Source organism: Miniopterus schreibersii, assembly GCF_964146895.1.
Source record: "Miniopterus schreibersii genome assembly, chromosome: 18".
Lineage (NCBI taxonomy): Eukaryota > Metazoa > Chordata > Mammalia > Chiroptera > Miniopteridae > Miniopterus > Miniopterus schreibersii.
In genome coordinates, this window is record NC_138121.1 from 18,101,683 (window position 1) to 18,123,840 (window position 22,158).

The 22,158-nt window shown below is 38.9% G+C and overlaps 1 protein-coding gene across 1 annotated transcript in view; it reads left to right on the forward strand.

Annotated features, from left to right (window-relative positions):
- Positions 1-4,388: 4,388 nt before the first annotated feature.
- HYDIN (HYDIN axonemal central pair apparatus protein) overlaps positions 4,389-22,158 on the forward strand; it is a 253,955-nt gene continuing 236,185 nt past the window's right edge. The window contains exons 1-2 of the mRNA XM_081119804.1: positions 4,389-4,472; positions 20,767-20,924. Of these exons, the coding sequence (XP_080975930.1) occupies positions 20,790-20,924 (135 nt within the window). The 5' untranslated portion in view covers positions 4,389-4,472; positions 20,767-20,789. The remainder of the gene's footprint in view (positions 4,473-20,766; positions 20,925-22,158) is intronic.

Here is a 22,158-nt window from a genome sequence, read left to right on the forward strand (position 1 = left end):
CCCTTGTGTCTATTGAGTGTTTTTATAGATGGTTTGTGATGTAGTGCACACGAGTACTGTATTTGCATGTCTGTGTGCCTTACCTCCCTGTGATTGCTCACTCTATCCAGGGCCTAATTTTTGTGGAGTTTGAAGCATATACCACTTTGGAAGCTCTTAATTGCAAATAGAAATTAGATACAAAAGTGAATTTTTTAAAGATGAGTTATAACAAATTATAACTTTTACAAAGCTGATAAATACCACATGCATCATAAAGTAAAAAATAAGATTTCTGTTCATTAGCTGCCTGTCACATTTCTATAATTTTCTCCTACATTTTTGTCTGTATAATCTCTAATAGCCCCTTCATATAACAATGATTTTGCAATGTCATTTTCTAGAGAGATTAGAAAGATAGTTCAGTGTTTTCTTAGCGTGGTCGATTGGTGTTTTTGTTATATGTAGTTGCGTGTGTACCATGTGCGCTACCTCATACCCAGGCATTTTCATTCTCTGTAGTGCTGCTATCTCACAGGCCCCATAAACACAGGGGTTTCATTTTGTGAGATTTTCATTAAAAAAGCTAGTGTACCTATAATTGTATATACTGCATTACCAAGTATTTTCCTAACAGGAGACAAATTTGGTTTTGCCTGGGTATTGACAAGAACCAAACCCTCTGCTTATAGTTGTGCATGCCTGGTAATCAGAATAATTTTTCAGACTACCTCTGGTTTCACCCCTTTTAAACCATATCTCTTCTCTTCCAGGTGCTTTTGGTTCCAGAGCCTTATGATACTTTCCTATCAGTCAGTCCCTGTTCCTGGGTGTTCATGTCTACTGCTCTTTAAATTATGTCTCATGCCAGCAGACACAGTGTCTGGTGTCTCTTCTTGACAAGTGTTTCTCTCTGGGTCTGCTTTTGACAGTTAATCACTGCCAACAGTTAATAACTGTTGGCATTTCATGGATCTGTATCTTTAGGAAGTCAAAACAGAATAAAATCTGCTTTTAAATTCTCTTCTGACCCAGACACAGTCCATGTTGACTAATTCTCGGGATGAGATAAGATATATTTCTCCCTTATAAGCAAGATGGGCTAATTAAACATGGTGCTGACAGCTTTGGCTCCTAGGCCCTGTAAGAGCATTTGGTCTTTTAATTATTGAGCTGAGTCTGGTGTCCTAGTATGAGAAGTCCAGTTATACAAATTGAATAACTATAAGCACTAATAGTAGAGGGCCAGGAGTAGAAGATGGAGTGCTGCAAAGGACTGGATGGGGACACTGGGGGTTGTGTCATCTTGGTTAAAAACCTTAGACTCAAGTCAGACGGACCTAACTCCTGCCACTAACTGCCTGTGTAATTTTGGGCAAGTGACTTAATACCTTTTGAGCCTCAGCTCCCCAATTGTGAAATGCAGAGAATACTACATGGGGCTGTGAGGATTCACGCATGTAAAGCATATAGTAAGCACTTCAGAAATGTTAGGCATCATTTCTTTACTACTAACATTTCTCTCTCTTCTAAGTCTATCCAGAGACCTAGATATCTGCTGTCTTTGGTTGTTTAAACCTTTTCCCAGACTCCAGCTTCTTTTGGCTGTTTTTCAAAACATCTCTTTTTGACAGCGGTGGCCGGAGCTTGGTCATTTTCATTTTCTGCCCGTCGTCCCTAAAAGCAGCATTTGGTACATCGTAATGCCTCTCATTCATTTAGTGATCTACTATTTACAGTGTTTTCTATGCTGTATTGCTCAGTCTTCAGAGAAGCACGTTCCAACCATGGTGTGTCACCAGAGTTCAATGTGCTCGACCTTTCTGTCACCTCTCGCCAAGCTTGTGCTCGGCAAGGCCACCACGCCACCACACTGGTGGCTCCTCCCTCGGAAATGCCTGGCTGTCCTTGTTTGTTATTCCAGTCTCACCGTGGGGTCACCTCTGCAGGGAGGCCTCTGGCCCATCCCCTCAGTCATTCTCTATCTTAGCATTTTTATTTTTTAAAAAACTAATTTTCTCTCTTTTTTCTTTAAAATAAGCTTTTATTGATTTCAGAGCGAGGAAGGGAGAGGGAGAGAGAGAAACATCAATAATGGGAGTCATTGATCCGCTGCCTCCTGCAGGCCCCCCCAACATGTTGGGGATGCAGCCCGAAACCCGGGCATCTGCCCTGACTGGGAATTGAACTGGTAACCTCTTGGTTCAGGGGTTGACACTTAACTACTGAGCCACACCTGCTGGGCTTAGCATTTTAATTGATTATTTCCAAAGTACTTTTTACATCTGATATTTTACTTTTTAAAAAAATTCAATTTCTCACACTAGAACACAGGCTTTGTGAGAGCAGAAGTGTTCTCTGTTTCCTTAAGGAGTACGTTCTCAAAAGGGGTGCCTTGTCCCCAAGGGGCAAAATTGTTTCTGGGGGTGTGTGTGTAAAAAAATCTCTCTTTTTATGTATAAAGCACAGATTTATATAGTGTACATAAACACACACATATATATGTTTATACCATGTATATATTCATATATATATATATATATATACCATATATGGTATAAAAGTTTGAGAGGCATAATTAGGATAAAATATCTAAAAAGGCTTCTTAGGGGAGCAACAATGAAAAAAAGGCTGAGAGCACAGCTTTGCAGTATAGAACAGTGCTGAGCACAGGTTGGACTCATAAATAACATTTTCTGATTGACTGAATCATGCCTTTTAATAGCTGGAGAGACTGAGGTGCAGAGAGGTGAAGGAGCTAGTCTCAGGACATAAAGGTGATAGATGGTAGAACCGAATTTCCAACCTATTTCTTGGGTTTTGGGCTTTTTATTGTAAGCCACTCAGTAAATACTCAATATACACTCTTTGAATTGACTTGACTGTATTAGATATCCACACAAGAAGAAGCAAAGCCAATTTATATTTTCTAAGCGACACAACAAATGGTTTCAGAAAGTCGACCTATTCAGAAGGGTCCAGCTAGTCTTCTCTGGGGGCATTGATGACGTGTTATGCATGGCTCATCTTTGAAATGGGAGTCACTTCCATCTCCTACTCTTGGTAATGTAAGAGTGAAGAAGTGAGCAATATTTTTAGTGTCTTAGTAATTGTGTCACAGCATCCCTGGGCCAAAAGAAATAACTGGTAATTCCATTTATTAAGTAATTAGGTCCAAATGGCTTCATTAAGTATTCATGTCCTAAGAATTTAGGGCCTGTTGATCACAGCATACCTTCTCAAGCCTTGGAATTGTATTGGACACCACCACCCTCATTCCCTGTTCCACATTTATTTTCAAATGCTACTTACTTTCATCACAGCAACTACCGAAAACCCAGCTTTGAAAAGATTGGGTCACTGGAAGCAGTATAATAATATAGTGTTGAAAATGAACTACCTTGAGCTAGTAGTTTCTGACAGATGTTGCTGTGAAAATTTAAAACATCCTGAGACACACTTGTGTGTTCACTGTGGCAGGCAAAGGTGCCTAAGCACACAGTTTAGGAACTGTGGCAGTAGACCAAAGCAAGATGCGATGCTGGCTTGAGGGAAATAAATAAGCTAACAAAAATGATTCCTTAATTTGATCCAATTTTTAATACTATCATTAGCCTTCAGGGGGATATCATTTTTCAGGTGTGTGGCTTTTTTGTTTTAGTGTTTGTTTCCCCCTGTTTTTGTCTGCCCTCCCGTCTGTCTGGCACTGAGAGCAAACCAGGCTTCAGTCGTGCAGCAGCTGCAGATGGGCCTGCTCTCAGCAGCCCCAGCACGGCCTCTGGGGATGGGGGACTAAATGCTAGTCTTAGGTCTCAGGGGAGGGTGCTCTGTGAATTTAGATAACCTGTTTTCCCCCTGTAATAATACGCACTTTAATTCTTAGCTTTATACATCTTCTTCTACTGTTCTGTTGTTCCCTCTTTTTCAAAGGTTTCAGAACTCCAGTGAGGGGTCTTTCGGAACAGATTACATCGAAAACCGAGGCACCACCATAGAAGTTATTCTCTTGGACTGTCTTGGGCATCCAGCAACCTGGGTTCTGGTTCTGGCTCCTTTGAGAATCTACAGTTACGGACCATCCTACTGGCTAAGTGGATGAACTTTTGCATATAGCATAAGGGGGTTCATGGATCTCCTGAAGAGGTAAAAGGATCTCAAGTTAAAAATTTCTGTAGAAATGAGAAGGCTCACAGCAACACAGGGATACAAGTGTTAAATGAGATTATTCATGAAGCACCTTTAAAGAACTAGGACAGGTGTTTTGGGGGAGAGACGGTGTCTAAGGAATTCCTGAAAACCATATTCTTTCCCACAAGGTAGCTCTGCCCGGCCGTTGCTATGGACGCTTGCCTTCTCCAATCATCGCGCGGCTTGCTAGGCTGTGCGGGGCCGTGGTTGCTGTGGCAACCGATGGCAACAGCTCCGGGCCCGAGGGCGCGGGAAGCGAGTCCGCGGCTTGGAGCCGGGTGGGGCGGCCCTAGATTGCGGTGTCTGTGAGTTGGGTGCGGGATCTCAGAGGGGAACGGGCACGGAATTGACGGGGTGGGAGCGCACCTGGGTCCAACAGAGGCCCCTGCAGGGAATATGGGGTCACAGTGTCCCCGCCCTTCATGTTCCTGCCCTTCGTCTCCAAGTTTCCCAGGACCTCCGCCCCAGCTGCCCCGGGTCTCTTCTTCTTCCTCTCATTAAAATAGCAGAACCTCCGATTTCTGTTCTTGGGGTTCCCCAGCCAGACAGGTAGCTAGCGCCAGGCGTTGGCCAGAAGGATAGGGGACACGGGCGTTCGCCTTTCTTCTAACTTTTAGGTATGAGGCCTTGGGGGAGGGGGGGAATCATTTTCTCTATTTCCTCACCAGGAAAATGGGGCCCCACGTCCCTCCTCCCCCCCCTCCCGCCCCTCTTCCTTCTCAGGAGGCCTGTGAGGATGAAATACAAGACCAGTGCCCCCTCAGATGTACTTCACCCATATGGCCTCATTTCACAGCCCCAGCGGCCCCGTGAACTGGCTGTGGGGAGGGGTCGAGCCGCCTTTGCAGTCGAGCAATCAGGGCTGGGGGGTGGCTGTTGTCATGATTCTTCACCACCACCCGTTCCGGCTACCCAGGTCCTGGGCTCTGTGTGCTCCCCTGGTTACCTTGTCTTCTGCCTCGGTTGGGTCTTGTTGTTTTCATTTCAGAATGCTTCAACCCGTGTTTATTTCGCCACGTGATCCTTTCCCACTCTCCTTTTCTTGACTCCTTAAAGTAACTGAGGTCCTGCTTCATGTCTAGTACTAACTTAGATGTTTCGCAGGGAAAAATATATTGTTAAGACAGGATCTGTGACCTTTATGACCTTATATAGTCACATTTTACTGTATTAGGTTCAGAAGTCAGTGCTAAGGTCAACGGTGAACAAAGTCAAAAATATTGCGGGAAAATCCCTTAGGTCACCTGGGAGCAACCAATTCAGAAAATCGAACCATTGAAAAGCTTTAATTCTGGGAATATTTAAACACATGGCATAAAATTGTAATTTATAGGCTTTTCCTATTTGTCATCATAAATTAATACAAGGATAAATTTATGGGTTTTGTTGTCTTTAGTATTATAAATTTTGCTGTGGCCTTCATTTCATACTTGAGTTTCTTCTTTGAGAATGTTGAGGAGGCTGTCACCGTTTGAGTGGCTACCTGGACATCACTCTCTGCTTGGTGGACTGGTAAATCCTTAGAATCTTCTGCGGTCTCTCCAGTCTGCACTGGTCTGTCTGTCCTGGCATTGATGAAAACGACACTAGCATTTTCAGGACTCCCATCTCATCCATTCCACAGCCCACTGATTGGGATGACTAATGATATTGAACATCATGTGCTTATTTGTTATTCTGTCTCTTCTTTGGTGAAGTTATCTGTTCAGATCTTTAACCCTGTCTTATTCAGTTGTCTTTTCCTTGAGTTGTGTTCTAGAGTAAAACATTTAAAAATTTAGGTAAAGTCTAATTTATCAATTTTTATTTTATGGATTATGCTATCTAAAACTCTTTGCCTAACCCAGATTTTCTTCTTGAAATTTTATAGATTTAGGTTTTACATTTCATTTCACCTTTTGTGTATGATCAAACATAGAATTATTCTGGGGAAGGCATGACAATGCCTGTGCCTTGTGTATGAGAATGATTCACGCAATCACAAAGTAGAGGGGAAGTTATTATCTGTTATTAATTAGTGGTGTAGTTTCACAAGCTTCAAAATAGTTTTGATGTTTCTCCATGTTAGCAGCAAAAACATTTAGAATATGAAAACTCTCATTAAGTATGAAAGAAACTTACAAAACCTGTGAATACTGGAACCATGTTTTTTGTTAATCCTCACATGAGAATATTTTTTCCATTGCAGACAGAGGGTGGAAGGGGGGGGGGGACGTTGATTTGAGAGAGACACATTGACTGGTTGCCTCCTGCATGCGCCCTGACTGGGGCAGGAAGTGAACCTGTAACCGAGGTACGTGCCCTTGACTGGGAATGGAACATGAGATCCTTCTGTGAGCAGGCCAGCGCTCTAACCATTGAGGACACCAGCTAGGGCTGGAACCATGTTTTAACTGGTATACTTTGGGATCTATGCAAAGTAGAGGTTCTTGACCCTAACCGTGTAGACCTTTAGATCGTATGTTTATGTTCACTTTTTGGGGGACAGGGTTTGTTCATAGCTTTTATCTGATTCCTAGTGGGACTTGGACCTCAGAGTTTAAAGATCACTGGTATAGGATGAGCACATTTCAGAACACAGGGGCTGTAATATGCTTGGTCTTTAAAGTGAAGAAGCAGGTGTCTCCTGAGGGCAGTCGCTTCCTCTCGAATGTTTTCTTCCAAGACCTACTTCCTCATTAACACCTCAGAGGCACGTAGTGTTGGGCTGCTCTTCATATAAAATGCCCTGCAAGGGGGATGAGGGCTTGAAATCAGGCAAAAACAATTCTAAGATTGTGGTTGGAAGGATTGAGGTTGGGCAGAGAAGGATGTAAGGAATTGACTTATCACAAAATGCCTCCATTGCAACTTAATTTGAAAAACTGTGCAGTCAGTCTTTTCTTTGGGGATTTAAAGTGCTTTGGTTCTCTGGTTGTTTTTTAAGGGTTGTATTTATCCCTTGTGGTGACAGGGAAGAAGAATGGGCTTTAAAAAAGTGTTCTGTGCTTGATTGAGAGGCTTGTCGGGGTATATGATATTGTTAAAGTGATGTTCTTCGTCTCTATATGAATACTGAAAAGTCAATGTGGTTGACTTTAAAGAAAAATTAGTGTGAAACGATTTAAATAAGATCACACACACACACACACACAAGAAATCTCTCGTAATTTCACTGGCAGTTCATCAATCTCTCACATTTTATTTTTAAATCTCTGTGCTTTAATAGGCTATCTAAAATTTCCTGAACGTAAGGTTGTGCTAATAACATTATGATCAGACTGCATCTATGTATGCTTTTATTTCTTTAATCTACTATTTTAAGCACAAGTGAGATAATTTTGCTTAACTCTGTGTTCTGTGCAACTATGTGGTTGATGCTTGTTTTTATTATAAACAATCCACCCAAGTTTGCAACAGTGGCTTCAAAAAATCCCTAATTGAAATAAATTTCAAGGTTAAGCTATTTTTACTCATGCCTGAAAACAATTAACAATACCTGTGGCTTTTAAAATAATAACAATGCAGTAAGCATATTTCAAAACCAGGAAGGCAGAAATTTGTGTTTGTGAGAGCCAAAAAAATTAGTCTTGCAATACTTTGGAATGTCCCTGGTAATTAATTATAGGTGATGTATATTATATGAAATCTCAAAGATTTTAGCAGGAGGAGGAAAAAAAAGGGACCTTACGTATTTCATTTCTGATATAATCCCTGTCACTCTCAAAGGGAATTAAAGTTAATAAAAAGGAATAACACAGAGGGATATAATCTAAAAATACTAATTAATAACTTTAGTTCTACCCGAGTGAGATTCTGTAATAAATAGTAGGCTGTCAGTTGCTAAATCACGAAATATTGCAGAGAAGGAAAAGGCAGCATACTCTTTCACAAGGTGGCTCTTTATATTAAAACTGTTAGTGGTAGGGAAGTTTTGTACTTGTTAATCATTTGTGTTTTTACATCGATGTTTGTAATTACAATTAAACAGATGGTTCCTAAAAAGATAGTGTGTTCTTAGCAATTAAAACCATGGCAAGCAGCTTTTCCTCTCCCCCAACATGCAATTAAACTGAATAGACTCAGACCCTGCGGGTTCTTCAGAAGAAAGATTCTGTGCAGATTCAAGTAGATTAGTATCCTGTTCCCCAGCCCTGTCATCTCGACCCCTGCAAACTGAGAGCTTTGCAGCTGGTAGAGGACTTCCAAACATGGATTGTAGGAAGTAGTTCCCCCTTCTCTCTCTCTCTCTCTCTCTCTGTTTTTATTCTTAGACAACCGATGTTGACATGTTTGTTTGGGAAAAAAGTTATTTGATTCTTTGATTCTAGAGATTTTTATCTAAAAAATATAGAATTTACTTTGGGCTCTAGGGAAACCAAGTTCTCACCTTATTTACAATTCTGGTTGCAACAAATTAAGTTTAGGAGATTTTTTTCAACAAGGATTCAGCACCCCATGAAATATTTCAACAGCGGTTATATGGCCTTGTGGCCGGTGGTGTCTCCCTTGAACCAGACCCCAGCAGTGTTAATGGATCTCCCCCAGAGTGGTGGAGTTGGAGCCTCCACCACTTTGGAAATAAGGGTTTGTTTGCATGAGCATAAATAGGTCCAAGTATGCTTTCAATGATTTTTAGGTACAGGCTTTTGTGCCCACAAGTAAGGTATAATTAACCATCTGCACCTTATTATGAGGGTGCAGCTGGCTAATTATGCCCAGTGCCATAGGGCAGGTTAAACTTCTCATCTGCATAAGAAGTGGATTTGGAGCAAAGGACATTGACCTTTATAAGTGAGTCCCTAAGTTTAATCAGTTTGAGGTCACTCCTTATGGATTTTTGTTTTGTTTTGTTCAGAAGTGAAATATATGTATGAGTAATGGTATTTTTGTTTGTAATTAATACAGAATCATAGGGCAGACTTATATTATTATGAGTCAGGGACAAATGAGATCCCTGCTGAGTTCAAATTATTTGGGTCCCTCAGTTTGGAAAAGTGGTACATCACTATGGATGTATATGGATTCATGAACTTGTATGAACAACAACTTGGAGCATCACTGAGAGTTCAAATGGAGTAAATTTGAGTATTAACCATTTCAAAACCATTTTCAGCAATAGTTGTACATTATTCTTATGATTACTGGATGGCTTGTTTGAAAGAATAGCATACTGGAGAGCAGAATCTTAAATTTCAGTGTAGGTTAAATTCTTCCCAGAGTTGTCTAAAATTGTCTTTACTCTTGAAAGATAGTTTTGCTGGTTATAGAATTAAAAGATGGCAGTTTTTTCTTCCAGCACATTTGAATGCATTATTCTACCATCTGGCTTCCATTATATTGAGAAATTAGCTCTCAACTTAACCATGGCTGCTTTTAAGATGATCTGCCTTTTTTTATTGGCTTTTTAAATGATTTTTTCTCTTTATTTTTGGTTTTCTTTACCCTCTCTAGGATGAATCTAGGAATGGATACCTCCAACCCCATCTATAGCTTAGGATTTGCTGGACTCGAATGTATATGTGGTCTTTTTCAACACTTTAGTAAAATTCTCAGCTATTATTTTTTTAGATATTGCTTCTATCATCTCTCTTCTCTCATTCAAGGCTCCAACAATGTCAGATCTCTGTCTCCATGTCTTTCTCTCTCTGTTTTTTAATCCTTACCTAAGGATATTTTTTTCCTCATTGATTTTTAGTGGAAGGAAAGGAGGAGGGGGAGAGAGAGAGTGAGAGAGAGAGAGGCAGACAGAAACATCCGTGTGAAAGAGAAACATCAATTGGTTGCACCATAACAAGTTTTACTATGGCTTTCTGGGGATGGTGATACAGTGGCCAGTTTTAGTTTTGTACCCCAGCCTAAAGTGAAGCAGATCTCTCAGTGTATTTCCCATTTTGAGCAGACTCTAATTATTGACTTCTATCTCATCGCCCTGCAAGGCCCCCAAAACCAAAGCTCAAAGTTCTTTTGGATTAGCAAATGCTTTAAGGGCAGAAGTGGCTATGGATTTCTAGTACTTTGCTTATTTTCCTAGTGTTTGATTTTCTTTAGATTTTGGTGTAGTTATTGCTTATTATCTTGACAGATTTTTAATACTTTTAAAGAGGTTAAAATTTTTTTAGTTGAAAAAAATTTTCACCTAGAGCTTTTAGTTGTGTTCACATGAATGGTTGGTTCAACTGTTGCCTGCCATTACTGGAAATGGAAGTCCTCTTTAATTCTAGGAGAAAATTTTATCATTGTCCTTATTAGAGATATAGGGTGGAGACATATTTTTCATACGTTTAATAGGAATCGATCTGGCCAAGCCCTGTGAAAGCAACGCATTAAGAATTTCGTAGTCAATATTTACCGGTGTGATAACTGAAAGAAGAAAAATGGCCCTATTATATGCCAGATAACTCAAGTACAATGGTATAGTACATAACCAATCTCTGTAATTGGCTTTCGTTACTGAATTCTCTTATGACAGCCATCCAATATGAATTACAAGAATTGCATTTGACATTTTAATAAAAGGTAGACATGCAGCATTTAAAAAGTAGCTGCTAGTGAGAATGTACGGGACAGTGATCAGTGTTGAGAGCACTCAGATGAGCAGGGTCAAGCTAGCTTGTTGTTCACTTTTCAGGGAATTGCCACATCCCTAATGGCTAGTGGAGACTGATGAAAGCACTAGTCTCTTTCTTCAGTGATGTCATTTGGAGTCTTGGAAGGGTCAATGAATAAATCCAGTTTTGCTCTTATGTGCATGGATGGCTTTATTAAAGGGATTCCAAACATTTTCTGCGAAAGGAAACCTGGTTCCCAGGCACTATTTTTGTCAGAAGGATTTGCTTAACCAACAAGATCACTTTTAAATAACGTTTACGGATAGCTCTTAAGTTGTTAATACCTGGAAAAAAATACATGTTAAAATTGTCAGCTTTGTGTAAAGGATTTTCTCTATAACCCTCCGTAGACTTTCATCTTCAGAATCTGAAAATGAAATATTTCCAGTTATCTCTTCTGGACTCACACATTCTGGATGATCTAGAATTTTTGGATCCATATGAGCTTCTGCAAAGACCTTGCTACTATATGCTAGTTATACTCAAATGTGGGCTTGCTAAGAACAGAATAATTTTTATATGGAATTACCTGGGTTACCTAATCCAAATATCCAATAAGTTTTAATGATTTCCAGATTTCTAGACATCCATGATGTTACATATGATGGTGCAAATCAATTAGTCTATACATTGTATATAAGTTGTATAAGCTCATTCTCTCCTATTCTAATAGAAATGAAGCATTTTCAATTTGGAAATAACAACTTATGCCATTGAATAGTGGTTATTCAAAGATTTTTCTAGTAAATTCCAGGAGTAAATTTTAGGTAAATATATGATTTCTAAACATATAATAATCATTAAAATATAACAATTGTCATATAAAAGTATAACAAGATACAACAATTATCATAAATTCTAGATTTCAAGTGACAGAAACTTACTTCAAACTTCAATACAGCTTATCAAAATAGGGAATTTGTTAGTCCATTTAGTTAGGATGCTAAGATGGCTCAGAAGATCAAAAGATGAGCTGCAGATACCAGGGCCTCAAAGTTTAGAACTGCTTTCAATACCACTCTCATTCACTTATATTCATCTTTCTCCCCTCCTGTCATCCATCCATCCTGCTCACAGTTTTGCTTTTATCTCCTTGGCTTTTTTCTGCAGAAAGCTTTCTCCTCATGATGAAGATGGCTGCCAATAGTTTTAAATTCATTTCATCCCAGCAAGCCCAAAGAGAAAGTCTAGCGATCATTCAAGGAAAGAATTCTGACTGGCATGATTAGGGTCATAAGACCAATCAGAACATAGGAGAATAGGGTGCTCTGATTGGCCAGAGCTGCCTGCCCTTTCTGGACAGGGCAGTGGGTTCTTACAAGAAGAAGGAAGAATGGGCAGGGGACATTATACTGGGCAGCCAAAACAAGGCCTTTACAAGAGTTGCTTGTTAAAAAGGGTTAAAAGCTGCTAAAGAGTATTCCTAATTGAGTATACCTTCTTGAATTCAAGTAAGATAAATAGATTTAAGAAAACTAAACCCACTTATTAAACCCATTGTAGGCATAAAAGAAGATATATTCTCATGTTAGACAATTCCATAGATCAGAAGAATTGATACAGCATACTGGAGAAGAGTTCAGTTGAATTAGAGATTGTTGAGTTAGGAAAAGATATTAATGCACCCCCCCCCAATTTTTTTTGCTTAGATTTCTTCCACAAAGCAGTCACTAAGAAATGGTAGGCCATAGCTTAAATTTTTTTTTAAAATATTTTAATTTGCTAAACCAACAGGAGGGGCCATTACATCTATTGTTGACATTAAAATACAAATAAGCCCTCATTGATTTTATGATTGGATCCAAAACTAAGGAATTTTAGTTATCAGTGAATGGTAATTTCATTATTTTTCATTGCAGCAAATGCATATTTATGAATTTGCTGCAATGAAATTATATGAATTGCCTAACATTTATAAGGCACTTATAAACAGGTTACCTTGAATGATGCGTGTGTGTGTGTGAATTGAAGCAAATTCTCCAGATGAGCATTCATCATGTGTAGTAGCTGTAGAAACCACAGGCATTCTCACTGTGTGTTACTGCAAGCCTGCTGGTCTTTAGACTCTGGTGATGACAAAGTCAGTGGCACATAAATGAGAAGGTATTATATTTTAGTAAAGCAAACATAGATCTAAAATAGCTCATCTGCCACATTTAAATTAGCATATTTGACAAGATGAACAAGACCATCAAAAACTGTTTTTGCAAGTAATGGTCTAGATGACTCTCAAGTTATTCAGGCTATGGCAATATATTACAAATAATAGATGGGCTGCAATTATTTATAAGGAATTCACTTTGTCAAGAGACTAGCCACAGCATATAGCTCAGATGACACTTGTGTCATGGAACATTAATTGGCTCAGATAACTCAGAAGTTCTTGGCTGGATCTAAGGATTCAAATGATGTCATCAGAACTCAGTCTCTTGGCACTGCTTTTCATCTATGTGGCTTCATTCTTAGACAGCCTCTCCCCTCATAGGGGCAAGAAGGCTGCCAGCAGCTTCAAGCTCATATCCTATTTCTTAGCAACCTCTTTAGGAAGAAAACATGCCTCTTTTTCAGCAGTTTCAATAAAGGCATAATTAAGCCTCATTGGCTCTGATTGGTTTGCCTTGGGTCATTTGCCCTGTCCTGAACCAATCACTGTTGCCAGGGAGATGTGATATTGGGGTAAACTATTCCTGGTTTAGAGTAAGGAGTGGGGTATTTTTCTAAGGAAAAATAATATGGATCCCAGAAGAAGGGTAAATGGATTCAGGGTAGTAAAAATCAATAACTATCTGACAAATGATTCTTTTTTTTTAAAAAAAAGAAGATATCTTTTTTTTTTGAACTGGCTGTAGCAGCTCCAGTTTCTTTTTCTTTTTTTAAAATATGTCTTTATTGATTTCAGAGAGAGGAAGGGAGAGGGAAAGAGAGAGAGAGAAACATCAATGATGAGAGTCATTGATCGGCTGCCTCCTGCACGCCCCCTACTGGGCATCGAGCCTGCAACCCGGGCATGTGCCCTGACCGGGAATCAAACCTCAGTCTCCTAGATCCTAGGTCGATGCTCAACCACCGAGCCACGCCAGCCGGGCAAAAATGAAGATATCGTTGAGAAGGAATGTATAATAAATGGTTCAGTGATTTAACTGCCCATCCAATTATTCAGCAAATATTTATTGATTCTACGCCAGGCACTCTGTTAGGCATATATACCAGTAATGAGCACAATGGTAAAGGTCTCTGATTTTATGGAACTTGCTCTCTGGTGAACAAGGCAGACATAAAAATCTAGTCACACAATTTACTCAATATGTGAAAAGTACAACTGCTCTGAGAACATATAACAAGGGGACTTTCGGGAGGTCAAGAAAGGCTTTCCAGAGGCAGTGATGTTTCACCCGAGACCTGTAAGATGAATCTAAGTTAGCCTTGGAAGCAGGGTGGGATGGAAGGAGAGAGTTCCAGAGATTTTACCTCTAAATAACTGTGTAGTTTGATCAAGGAAAACAGGGCATTCTGAGAACCTAGAAAGAAGGAGGGCTGAATATGTCAATAGGGATAATAGACTTGGGAGGAGAGAATGGGAGTCCCAGAGATAAGAACTATGCATTTTACCATGTCACCTGAGGGTGTCCGAGATAGGGAGTCTGATAATCTAGATTCCCTACATGGATTAAGACTCTGAAAGAAGATTCAGCTAAAGCTCAGAGAGTCTTAATTTTAAGATACCTTTTCAAAACATTTATTGCTTTTTTTGGATTCTTCAAGTGAGAAGGGGCTGGAAAATACGCCCTTGGTTGCTTGGTAGACAAATTTTAAATGTTTACTTTTGGCCATTAAAGTCCTGCAAGTAGCTATTCAGTATTAACACACTAAGTGTTCATTTCACCTAACAGTATTATAAGTAATTGTATAATTATAAGTAATTTTATCTCAACTTGGTACCTTGACAATCAAGATGTCAGGCCATCAGCTCTATAAATCTTGGATTTGGTGGCATGATTAGATTATCCAGGTTAATTTCAGACATCTGAGCAGTGCTATAAGTACCCTTCTACTAGTTCTGGCCACTATTGTATTGTGTTTCACTGTTGCATTTTATCTTCAATGTAAAAGTTCCTATTGAAAATTCCTTAGGCATGGATTAGGATTTTTCCCCTTATATCATGTACGCTCAGTAAATGAAGATTTCTGCTTCTGAAAATGGTGGTAGGTAATGCAGGTTCACTCTCCTGCTGAGGGCAACTAGAAAATCTGGGCAGATTATAAACGAAAGCCTGCCTCAAGGCTCTAGAAGGTTGACAAGATGATGAAGAATAATCAGGCCAGTCATATTTCTGGGTGCTTATTCCCATATGCTAGTGGCCTTATTACTAAGTTTCGTCTTCATTCCTCAAAAACAATATGATTTTATTTATCATTAACTAATACAGTGCTTTGCATAGAGAAGATAAAGTTGTTCTTCCTTACCTGTGGTTTTGCTTTCCACAGTTACAGTGTCTGAAAATTAAATGGAAAATTCTAGAAATAAACAATTCATAAGTTTTAAATTGTGTGCTATTCTGAGATGAAGTCTCTCCATGTCCCATCAGGACACGACTCATCCCTCCGTCCAGTCTCCGTACTGTATACACCCCCCTGCCCCGCTAGTCACTTAGTGGCCGTCTGGGTTATCATATTGACTGTAGCAGTATCATAGCACTTGTGTTCAAATAACCCTTATTTTACTTAATAATGGCTCCAAAGTGCAAGAGTAATGATGCTGGCAATTTGGATATGCCAAAGAGAAGCCAAAGAGCCTTCCTTTAACTGAAAAAGTTACATATGTATAAGGAAAAACAGTATGTGGAGGGTTTGGTACTATTTGCAGTTTCAGACTAGGGGTCTTGAAACAAACCTCCTTTGGATAAAGGGGGACTGCTGTACTCTATTATATATTAAATTGAAAAATAACATAATTGAATTCCCATATGAGAAAGTAATCTATTTTAGAGCTATAATACTTGTAGATTCTTGGTATAAGTCATGACAATGATATGAATTGAGGCTCACAAATAATAAGAAGCCCCTTTCTGCAGCTATGGCTCTATCTGTTGCTGTCATTACCTTCTTTCTGTATGGCCCTGTAGTTGATTGTTTTGACTTTTCTCCTGCCTGTGTCTTGCCTGGAAGCTTCTACCGTTTGAACAAGCCTCCAGCACCTGACATTTTCCTATGAAGAAGCGGTTCTTTTTGTAATTTGCGGCCTAGGGAAAATCTGTTTTCACTGTACATCTTCTGATACTGTGATTTATAATAAGAAATATGTACTTGGTCTTCATCCACTTTCTGGCACTGAGCTCCTAAAACCTTTGGAATTTCCTGTGTTGAGAGTGATAAAGGTGTTTTTGGTTATGTTAATGAGGTGACTTTTGAAACTCACCTAAGGATGGGGTCTGGTTGCCAAGAGAATCATGTGATTAGAGGGTTGGAACTTTCAGTCGGGGAGAATAGAGGGGCTGGAGGTTGAATCAGCTGCTAATAGCCAATGATTTAATCAATCATGCCTCTGTAAGAAAGCCTCCATGAAACCCCAGAAGGACTGTGTTGATGAACATGATGAGATCTGGGGAGAGAGAGGTGCCCCCGGAGTGGGCATGGAAGCTCTGAGCCCCTTCCCACACACCTTTGCATTATATCTCTTATGTCTGGCTATTCCCGAGTTATATCCTTTTACAGTGGTACCTCGATTTTCGAACGTCTCTGTTGATGAACCTTTCGAACGTCTCTGTTGACAAACATTTCAGGTTACGAACGCCATAAACCCAGAAGTAAGTGCTTCGGTTTTCGAACATGCCTCGGAAGTCGAACATGCCACACGGCTTCCCCTGAGGGCAAGATCCCAAGGCCTGGCTGTCGGCTGTGGATCCCTTGGTTTTTGAACGTTTCAGAACTCGAACAGTCTTCTGGAATGGGTTACATTTGAAAACCGAGGCACCACTGTATAATAAACTGGTAATCCTGTAAGTGGTTCTCTGAGTTCTGGGAGCTGCTCTATTGAATTAATTGAATCTAAGGCAGTGGTCTTGGGAACCTCTGATTTATAGCTTGTTGGACAGAAGTACAAGTGAAAACCTGAGCTTTTGACTGGCATCTGAAGTGGGGGGTGGGGGTAGTTTGGAGGACTGAATTCTTAACCTGTAGAATCTGACTCTCTGTCCATGTAGATATTGTCAGAATTGAGCTGAATCATAAGACACCCAGCTGATGTCCCGAGAATTGCTTGTTGGTGTGGAGATGCCCCCCACCCCACATTGGACTTGGTGTCCAGAACAAAATTCACCTTCATTTTCCTTTCCTTCAACATGGGCCAAGTAAGAGGATTCTTTCTGAAGTTCGTCTCTCTTTTATCTACTGCAGATAGAATAAGTCATACATCCTACAGAGACAGATTGTTTTCAGGAAGTGTTTCAAGGCGAAGAGAGCAGAGGCCAATGTGAAACCTAGGAAGACTGAAGTAATCCAATTTAAAAGAGATCAAACAAATAGAAAACCAAGGAGTGTGACAGCTTTAGGAACAGTAGAAAATCAAAAGATGAAGCAGGATTAAAAAATAAAAATTAATCCTTTCGTACTGGGTGCCTGGAGAACCTCTCGCCGACAACAAAAATCATGTTGCATTTACTTGAGCATTTTCCCCATTTTTTCTGTGATATTTTCCTGCTAAAGTGGTGTTTGGGGTAAAGAAATATTTATCAACATCCCAGAGTGTAATTGCCCCTGCCCTCACTGTGGCAGGAACACAAGCTGATGACACGTGAACAGTTTTATACACTCTTACTTACAGAAAGCAAGCTTTAATTGAATGGAATTTCTGTCTTTTCAGTTTTTTCAAATCAAAATTTCTGCTAATTATAACACTAAGAACAGGTACGTGACGTACTTTGCAAATGTTATCTCATTCAATCCTCACAATAAATGAGCACAGTGAATGTGGTAGCTGGCTTTCAAGGTGATTCCCCCATGATCCTCACCTCCTGGTAGTCAAACCCTTATGTGGCCTCTCCCGCGCTGAACAGGGCTGATCTGTGTGACCAACAGGTGTTGCATAAACAATGGTGCGTGACTTCTGTGCTACAAAGGACATTGTAGCTTCTCCCATGATTTCTTGGGCTGCTTGCTCTAGAGGTGTAGCTAGTTATTATGCCATGAGGACACTCAAGCAGCCCTAGGAGAGGCTCGCACCAACAGCCAGGACCAACCTGCTGACCGAGTGCGCCCTATTGGAAGTGGATTTTCCTGCCCTAGTCAAGCCTTCAGACAGCTACAACCCTTGCTGGCATCTTTGACTGCAACCTCGTAAGAGACCCCAAGCCAAATCACCTAGCCCAGATTTTTCAAATTCTTGAATCACAGAAAGTGTAAGAAATGAGGCCTGCCAACAACCATGTGGATGAACTTGAAGCCAGATTTGCCAGCCCCAGTTGGGATTTGAGATGACTGTCCTGGACAACAGCTTGACCAGAAATACATGAGAGATGTTGAGTAGGAGGCACCCAGCTAAGTCACACTTATATTCCTGACCTATAGAAACTGTGAGAAAACAAATAGTCATTGTTTTAAGCTATTAATATTTGGCTAAGTTGTTATATAGCAATAGATAACCAATGTAGGCCTTATAAAGGGTTTATATATAAAGAAAACTATTGAACATAAAGATAAACTTTCCTAAATGCCAAAAGAAATTTTAGAAAAAAGCAAAGAAGACATACTAAACAAAGATAAATAATAAATCAATGTAATACACAAAATTATTACAATATAAAATAATGTGGGAAGTGATAGCACCAATAGGATGGAATAAAGGGTTAACTTCAGTCTCCCTCACAAAAAGACTAACTAGATACTAGCCATAGACAGGACACCTTTGTTAAAATACCAGAACATAGGAGTGAGGCTGAAGCATCCCTTTGGGTCACAGAGACATTGGAAAACCTCAAAAACATTATGTTAAATAAAATAAGCCAGTCTCAAAAGATCCACTTCCAAGCCTACTCATGTGAATGCTGGCAAGCCTTGGTTCCTCACCACATGGGCCCCTCTACAGGCTTCCTGAGTGTTCTCACAGTGTGGCAGCTGATAATCTGAGAGAACCAGACAGTACCCCAGATGGAACTAAGTCTATAACTAACCCCAGACGTGATATCCATCACTTGTGTTGTATTGTATTTGTTAGGATACCTAAGTACAGCCACACTAAAGAGGAGGGGTTGACACAAATACACGAGTGCTTGGAAACAAGTATCATTGTCTGCCATCATAGTGCCTTTCTATCACAATTCCGTAAATCCTTTCTAACTGGTTAAATGGTTTGACTCCTACTTATTTTTCATATAATTGTTAATGAGCTTATTCTACTTTTGGATTTTTTTCTCTTTTTATTCTTTCATTTTAAAATTGCATTCTTTCTATTTGTCAGAAAATATACTGTTTAAATTCTATTCTCCTCATGTCCTCAACTTTATTTTATTCTTAGCTCTATAATTAAATACATGAAATGTTCGTTGTCAGTCCTTTTGCTGAAGTTCTCCAGTCACCTTTTGGTTGGATGAAGTCTACCCTCTAGTAGATTCCTCAGGAAGGGAACATACTTACAGTTGTCCTTGAGTTTTTGCATACTCAAACTCCTTTTCTGTAGCCTTGATAATTGAAGGAGAGCTTTGCTGCATATACCATTCTTGGCTTACACTTGTTAAAGTTTTTGGAAAGTGTTGCTCCTCTGTTTTCCCATTTCACAGGTTGCTTTTTCAGAGTCCAATATCTCATTCTCTTGCCCTAGTAAGTTATTTTACTTTTTTGCCTGGAAGCTATGAGAAGTTTTAAAAATTCTTTGAAGTCTAATAGTTTTGCTAAGATATGACTCAGAGTTGATCATTGTGGTTCATTTTTCTTGGGCACCTGCTGGTCCCTTTTGATTACGTTTTCTTTTATTTCTAAAAAATTTTCTTGGATTGTAGTTTTAAATTTTAGTTCCATTCCAGTACTTTATTTTTCTTGTTCATGGACTCCAGTTATAGCATGTTAGACTTTCTTTGACTATCTTCTATTTCAATCATTTGTCCTTTATAATCTTTTTTCCTTTTTAAAAATTTTATATTCATTTTCTTGGGTGTTTCACTGCTTTACTTCAGTGTACCTTATTCTATTTTCATTCAAATCTATTTTCCTTTATGCACCTATTTCCCCTCCATTTTGGTCTGGTAATCCCTTACTGTCTTGTGAACTTTTTAATTTTAGGGTGTTTTATTTGATGTTGTATCAAGTATTTTTAGTTAGAGTTTGTTTGTTTATGTTTTGGTAAAGGGTTGAATAACCTAGCCTGTTGTTACTGAAGACAGAAATCCCTACTTTGTCATCAATGGGCCCCGAAAGTTGCAGGTGTTCTGCTAGAAGTATAAAGGATATGCAAAGGAAAGATGTCATATTTCTTTGATTTGGAGATATTGAGTGGCTGTTTAATGCCTTATTTATGACCAAGCTTCACAACTTTTCCAGAAACTTCACATTTCCCATCTCATCTCATGCTGCCTTTTTTGAGTCCTCTGCCCACCTATGAAGACCTAAAGCCCTATATTTTTTTCTGTTTGAAGGATGTCATGGGGGACAATAGTCGAATATATAAAATAGCAGATAAAAATAGCAAGTTATGAAGTATATTTATTGAGCAGTGTTTGCTTATCTGGGGAAAAGAAAAGTGCCCAAACGTAAGAACAGCTCATATTTTTCATGTCTTTTGTGAGCTTCGTCCAGAATCCTTGGTTTGTCGAAAAGTGATTCTAAACTTTGAGATAAGGCTAAATCTAGACTAGTTACATGGCATAGACCCCTTTGGGTAAGGTATTTGTTCCAAACATGTCTTTTTGAAGATGAGTATTTAAAAACCTTCCTGTATTTGAAAAAGTTAAAAAAAAAAAAAAAAGTGACCTGTATTCAGGAATTATCTATATTTGTTCTAAAACTTTTTTTTCACTCTTAGGTGAGCAAAGGAAATAATAAAAAATGACAAGTAGAAGACTTGAGGAGTCCATGGGGGCCGTTCAAATGGGGTTGGTGAGAATGCTGAAAGGCTTCCAAAGCAAGGTGCTGCCGCCCCTGAGCCCCAAGGTGGTGAAGGAAGAAGAGGTGAACCAGATGGTAAGGTATCAGGGCCTCAGGGGGACAGCTGCTAATGGGCATTATCAGAATATCAAAGGAATTACTGGCCGATAAGATAAATATAGTCTGCATGGTAGCTTGTTGCAGAGCATAGGTACCTCTTAGAGCCTCAGAAGTTTTTGAAATTATATCCATTGAAACAGGTTTCGATTGCTTTAGTTAATCAGTTGCAGTAAGACTCTACAAGCAAATTGTTAGGTTTTCTAAATATTTAGTTGAACCCTATGAAACTGTCATTTGTGTAGTTCAAAAACAATCTAATATCAGAATTTTACAGGTTTTAACCTAAACAACCTATTGCCTGTCGATTGGCAAGAGTTACTTTTGTTTGCATATTTGTAGAACATAGAATATTAAAATAATGACTATATTATAGGGAAAATATATAATTTTCCTTTCCTTTAAAATAAAGATATTTATATAAGTTTTAATTTTTAAATTGCTGTTGACATACAATATTAAAAATATTTAAATTTTTAATGAATTATAATGATTTGATGAGAATTGAATTATAAACTACATACTATAGAAAATATCAATAACAATTTACAGTGTTAGGTATAGTATTTACTGCATTTTAAAAACTAGTCTCAAGTTATAGTTTAATTAGAAAAATCAAATATTATTTTTGTGGTGGTTATAGTTTCATAGTTAAGGTAACTCCTGACTTTTTGCTTTTAAGACTTTGTTATTTCTTTAAAATCACAACACAGCTGATACCTCTTAATGTTTTAGTATTCTAACCTGGATTCCAATTTTTAAAAAAACTTAAAAAAAACAAGTTGGAAGCTATATTTGAAATATGCCTTCATTTAAATGGATTCAATTACAGAAGATAATTTTGTAGGGAATTTGAAAAGCATTGATTTTTAACCCAAGGCAAAACAAACCGGTTGAATTATATTCCTGTGATTGTATTTTAAAGTCTCGGCACATACTCTGAAGCATTATGTTGCTTCATAATGATCACAATCTCCTTGCATCTAAAGTAGGCCATGGATGATGGGGATGTTCTGCATCTTGACTGTATCAGTGTCAATATCCTGGCTGTGATACTGTACCAGTTTTGCAAGACACTGTTCTTGGGGAAACTAGGCGAATGGTACCTGGTTTCTCTCATTATTGTTTCTTATAACTAACTGCATGTAAATCTACAGTTATCTCAAAATTACAAGTTTAATTTACAAAACTCTCTCTTATAAATTAATTAATT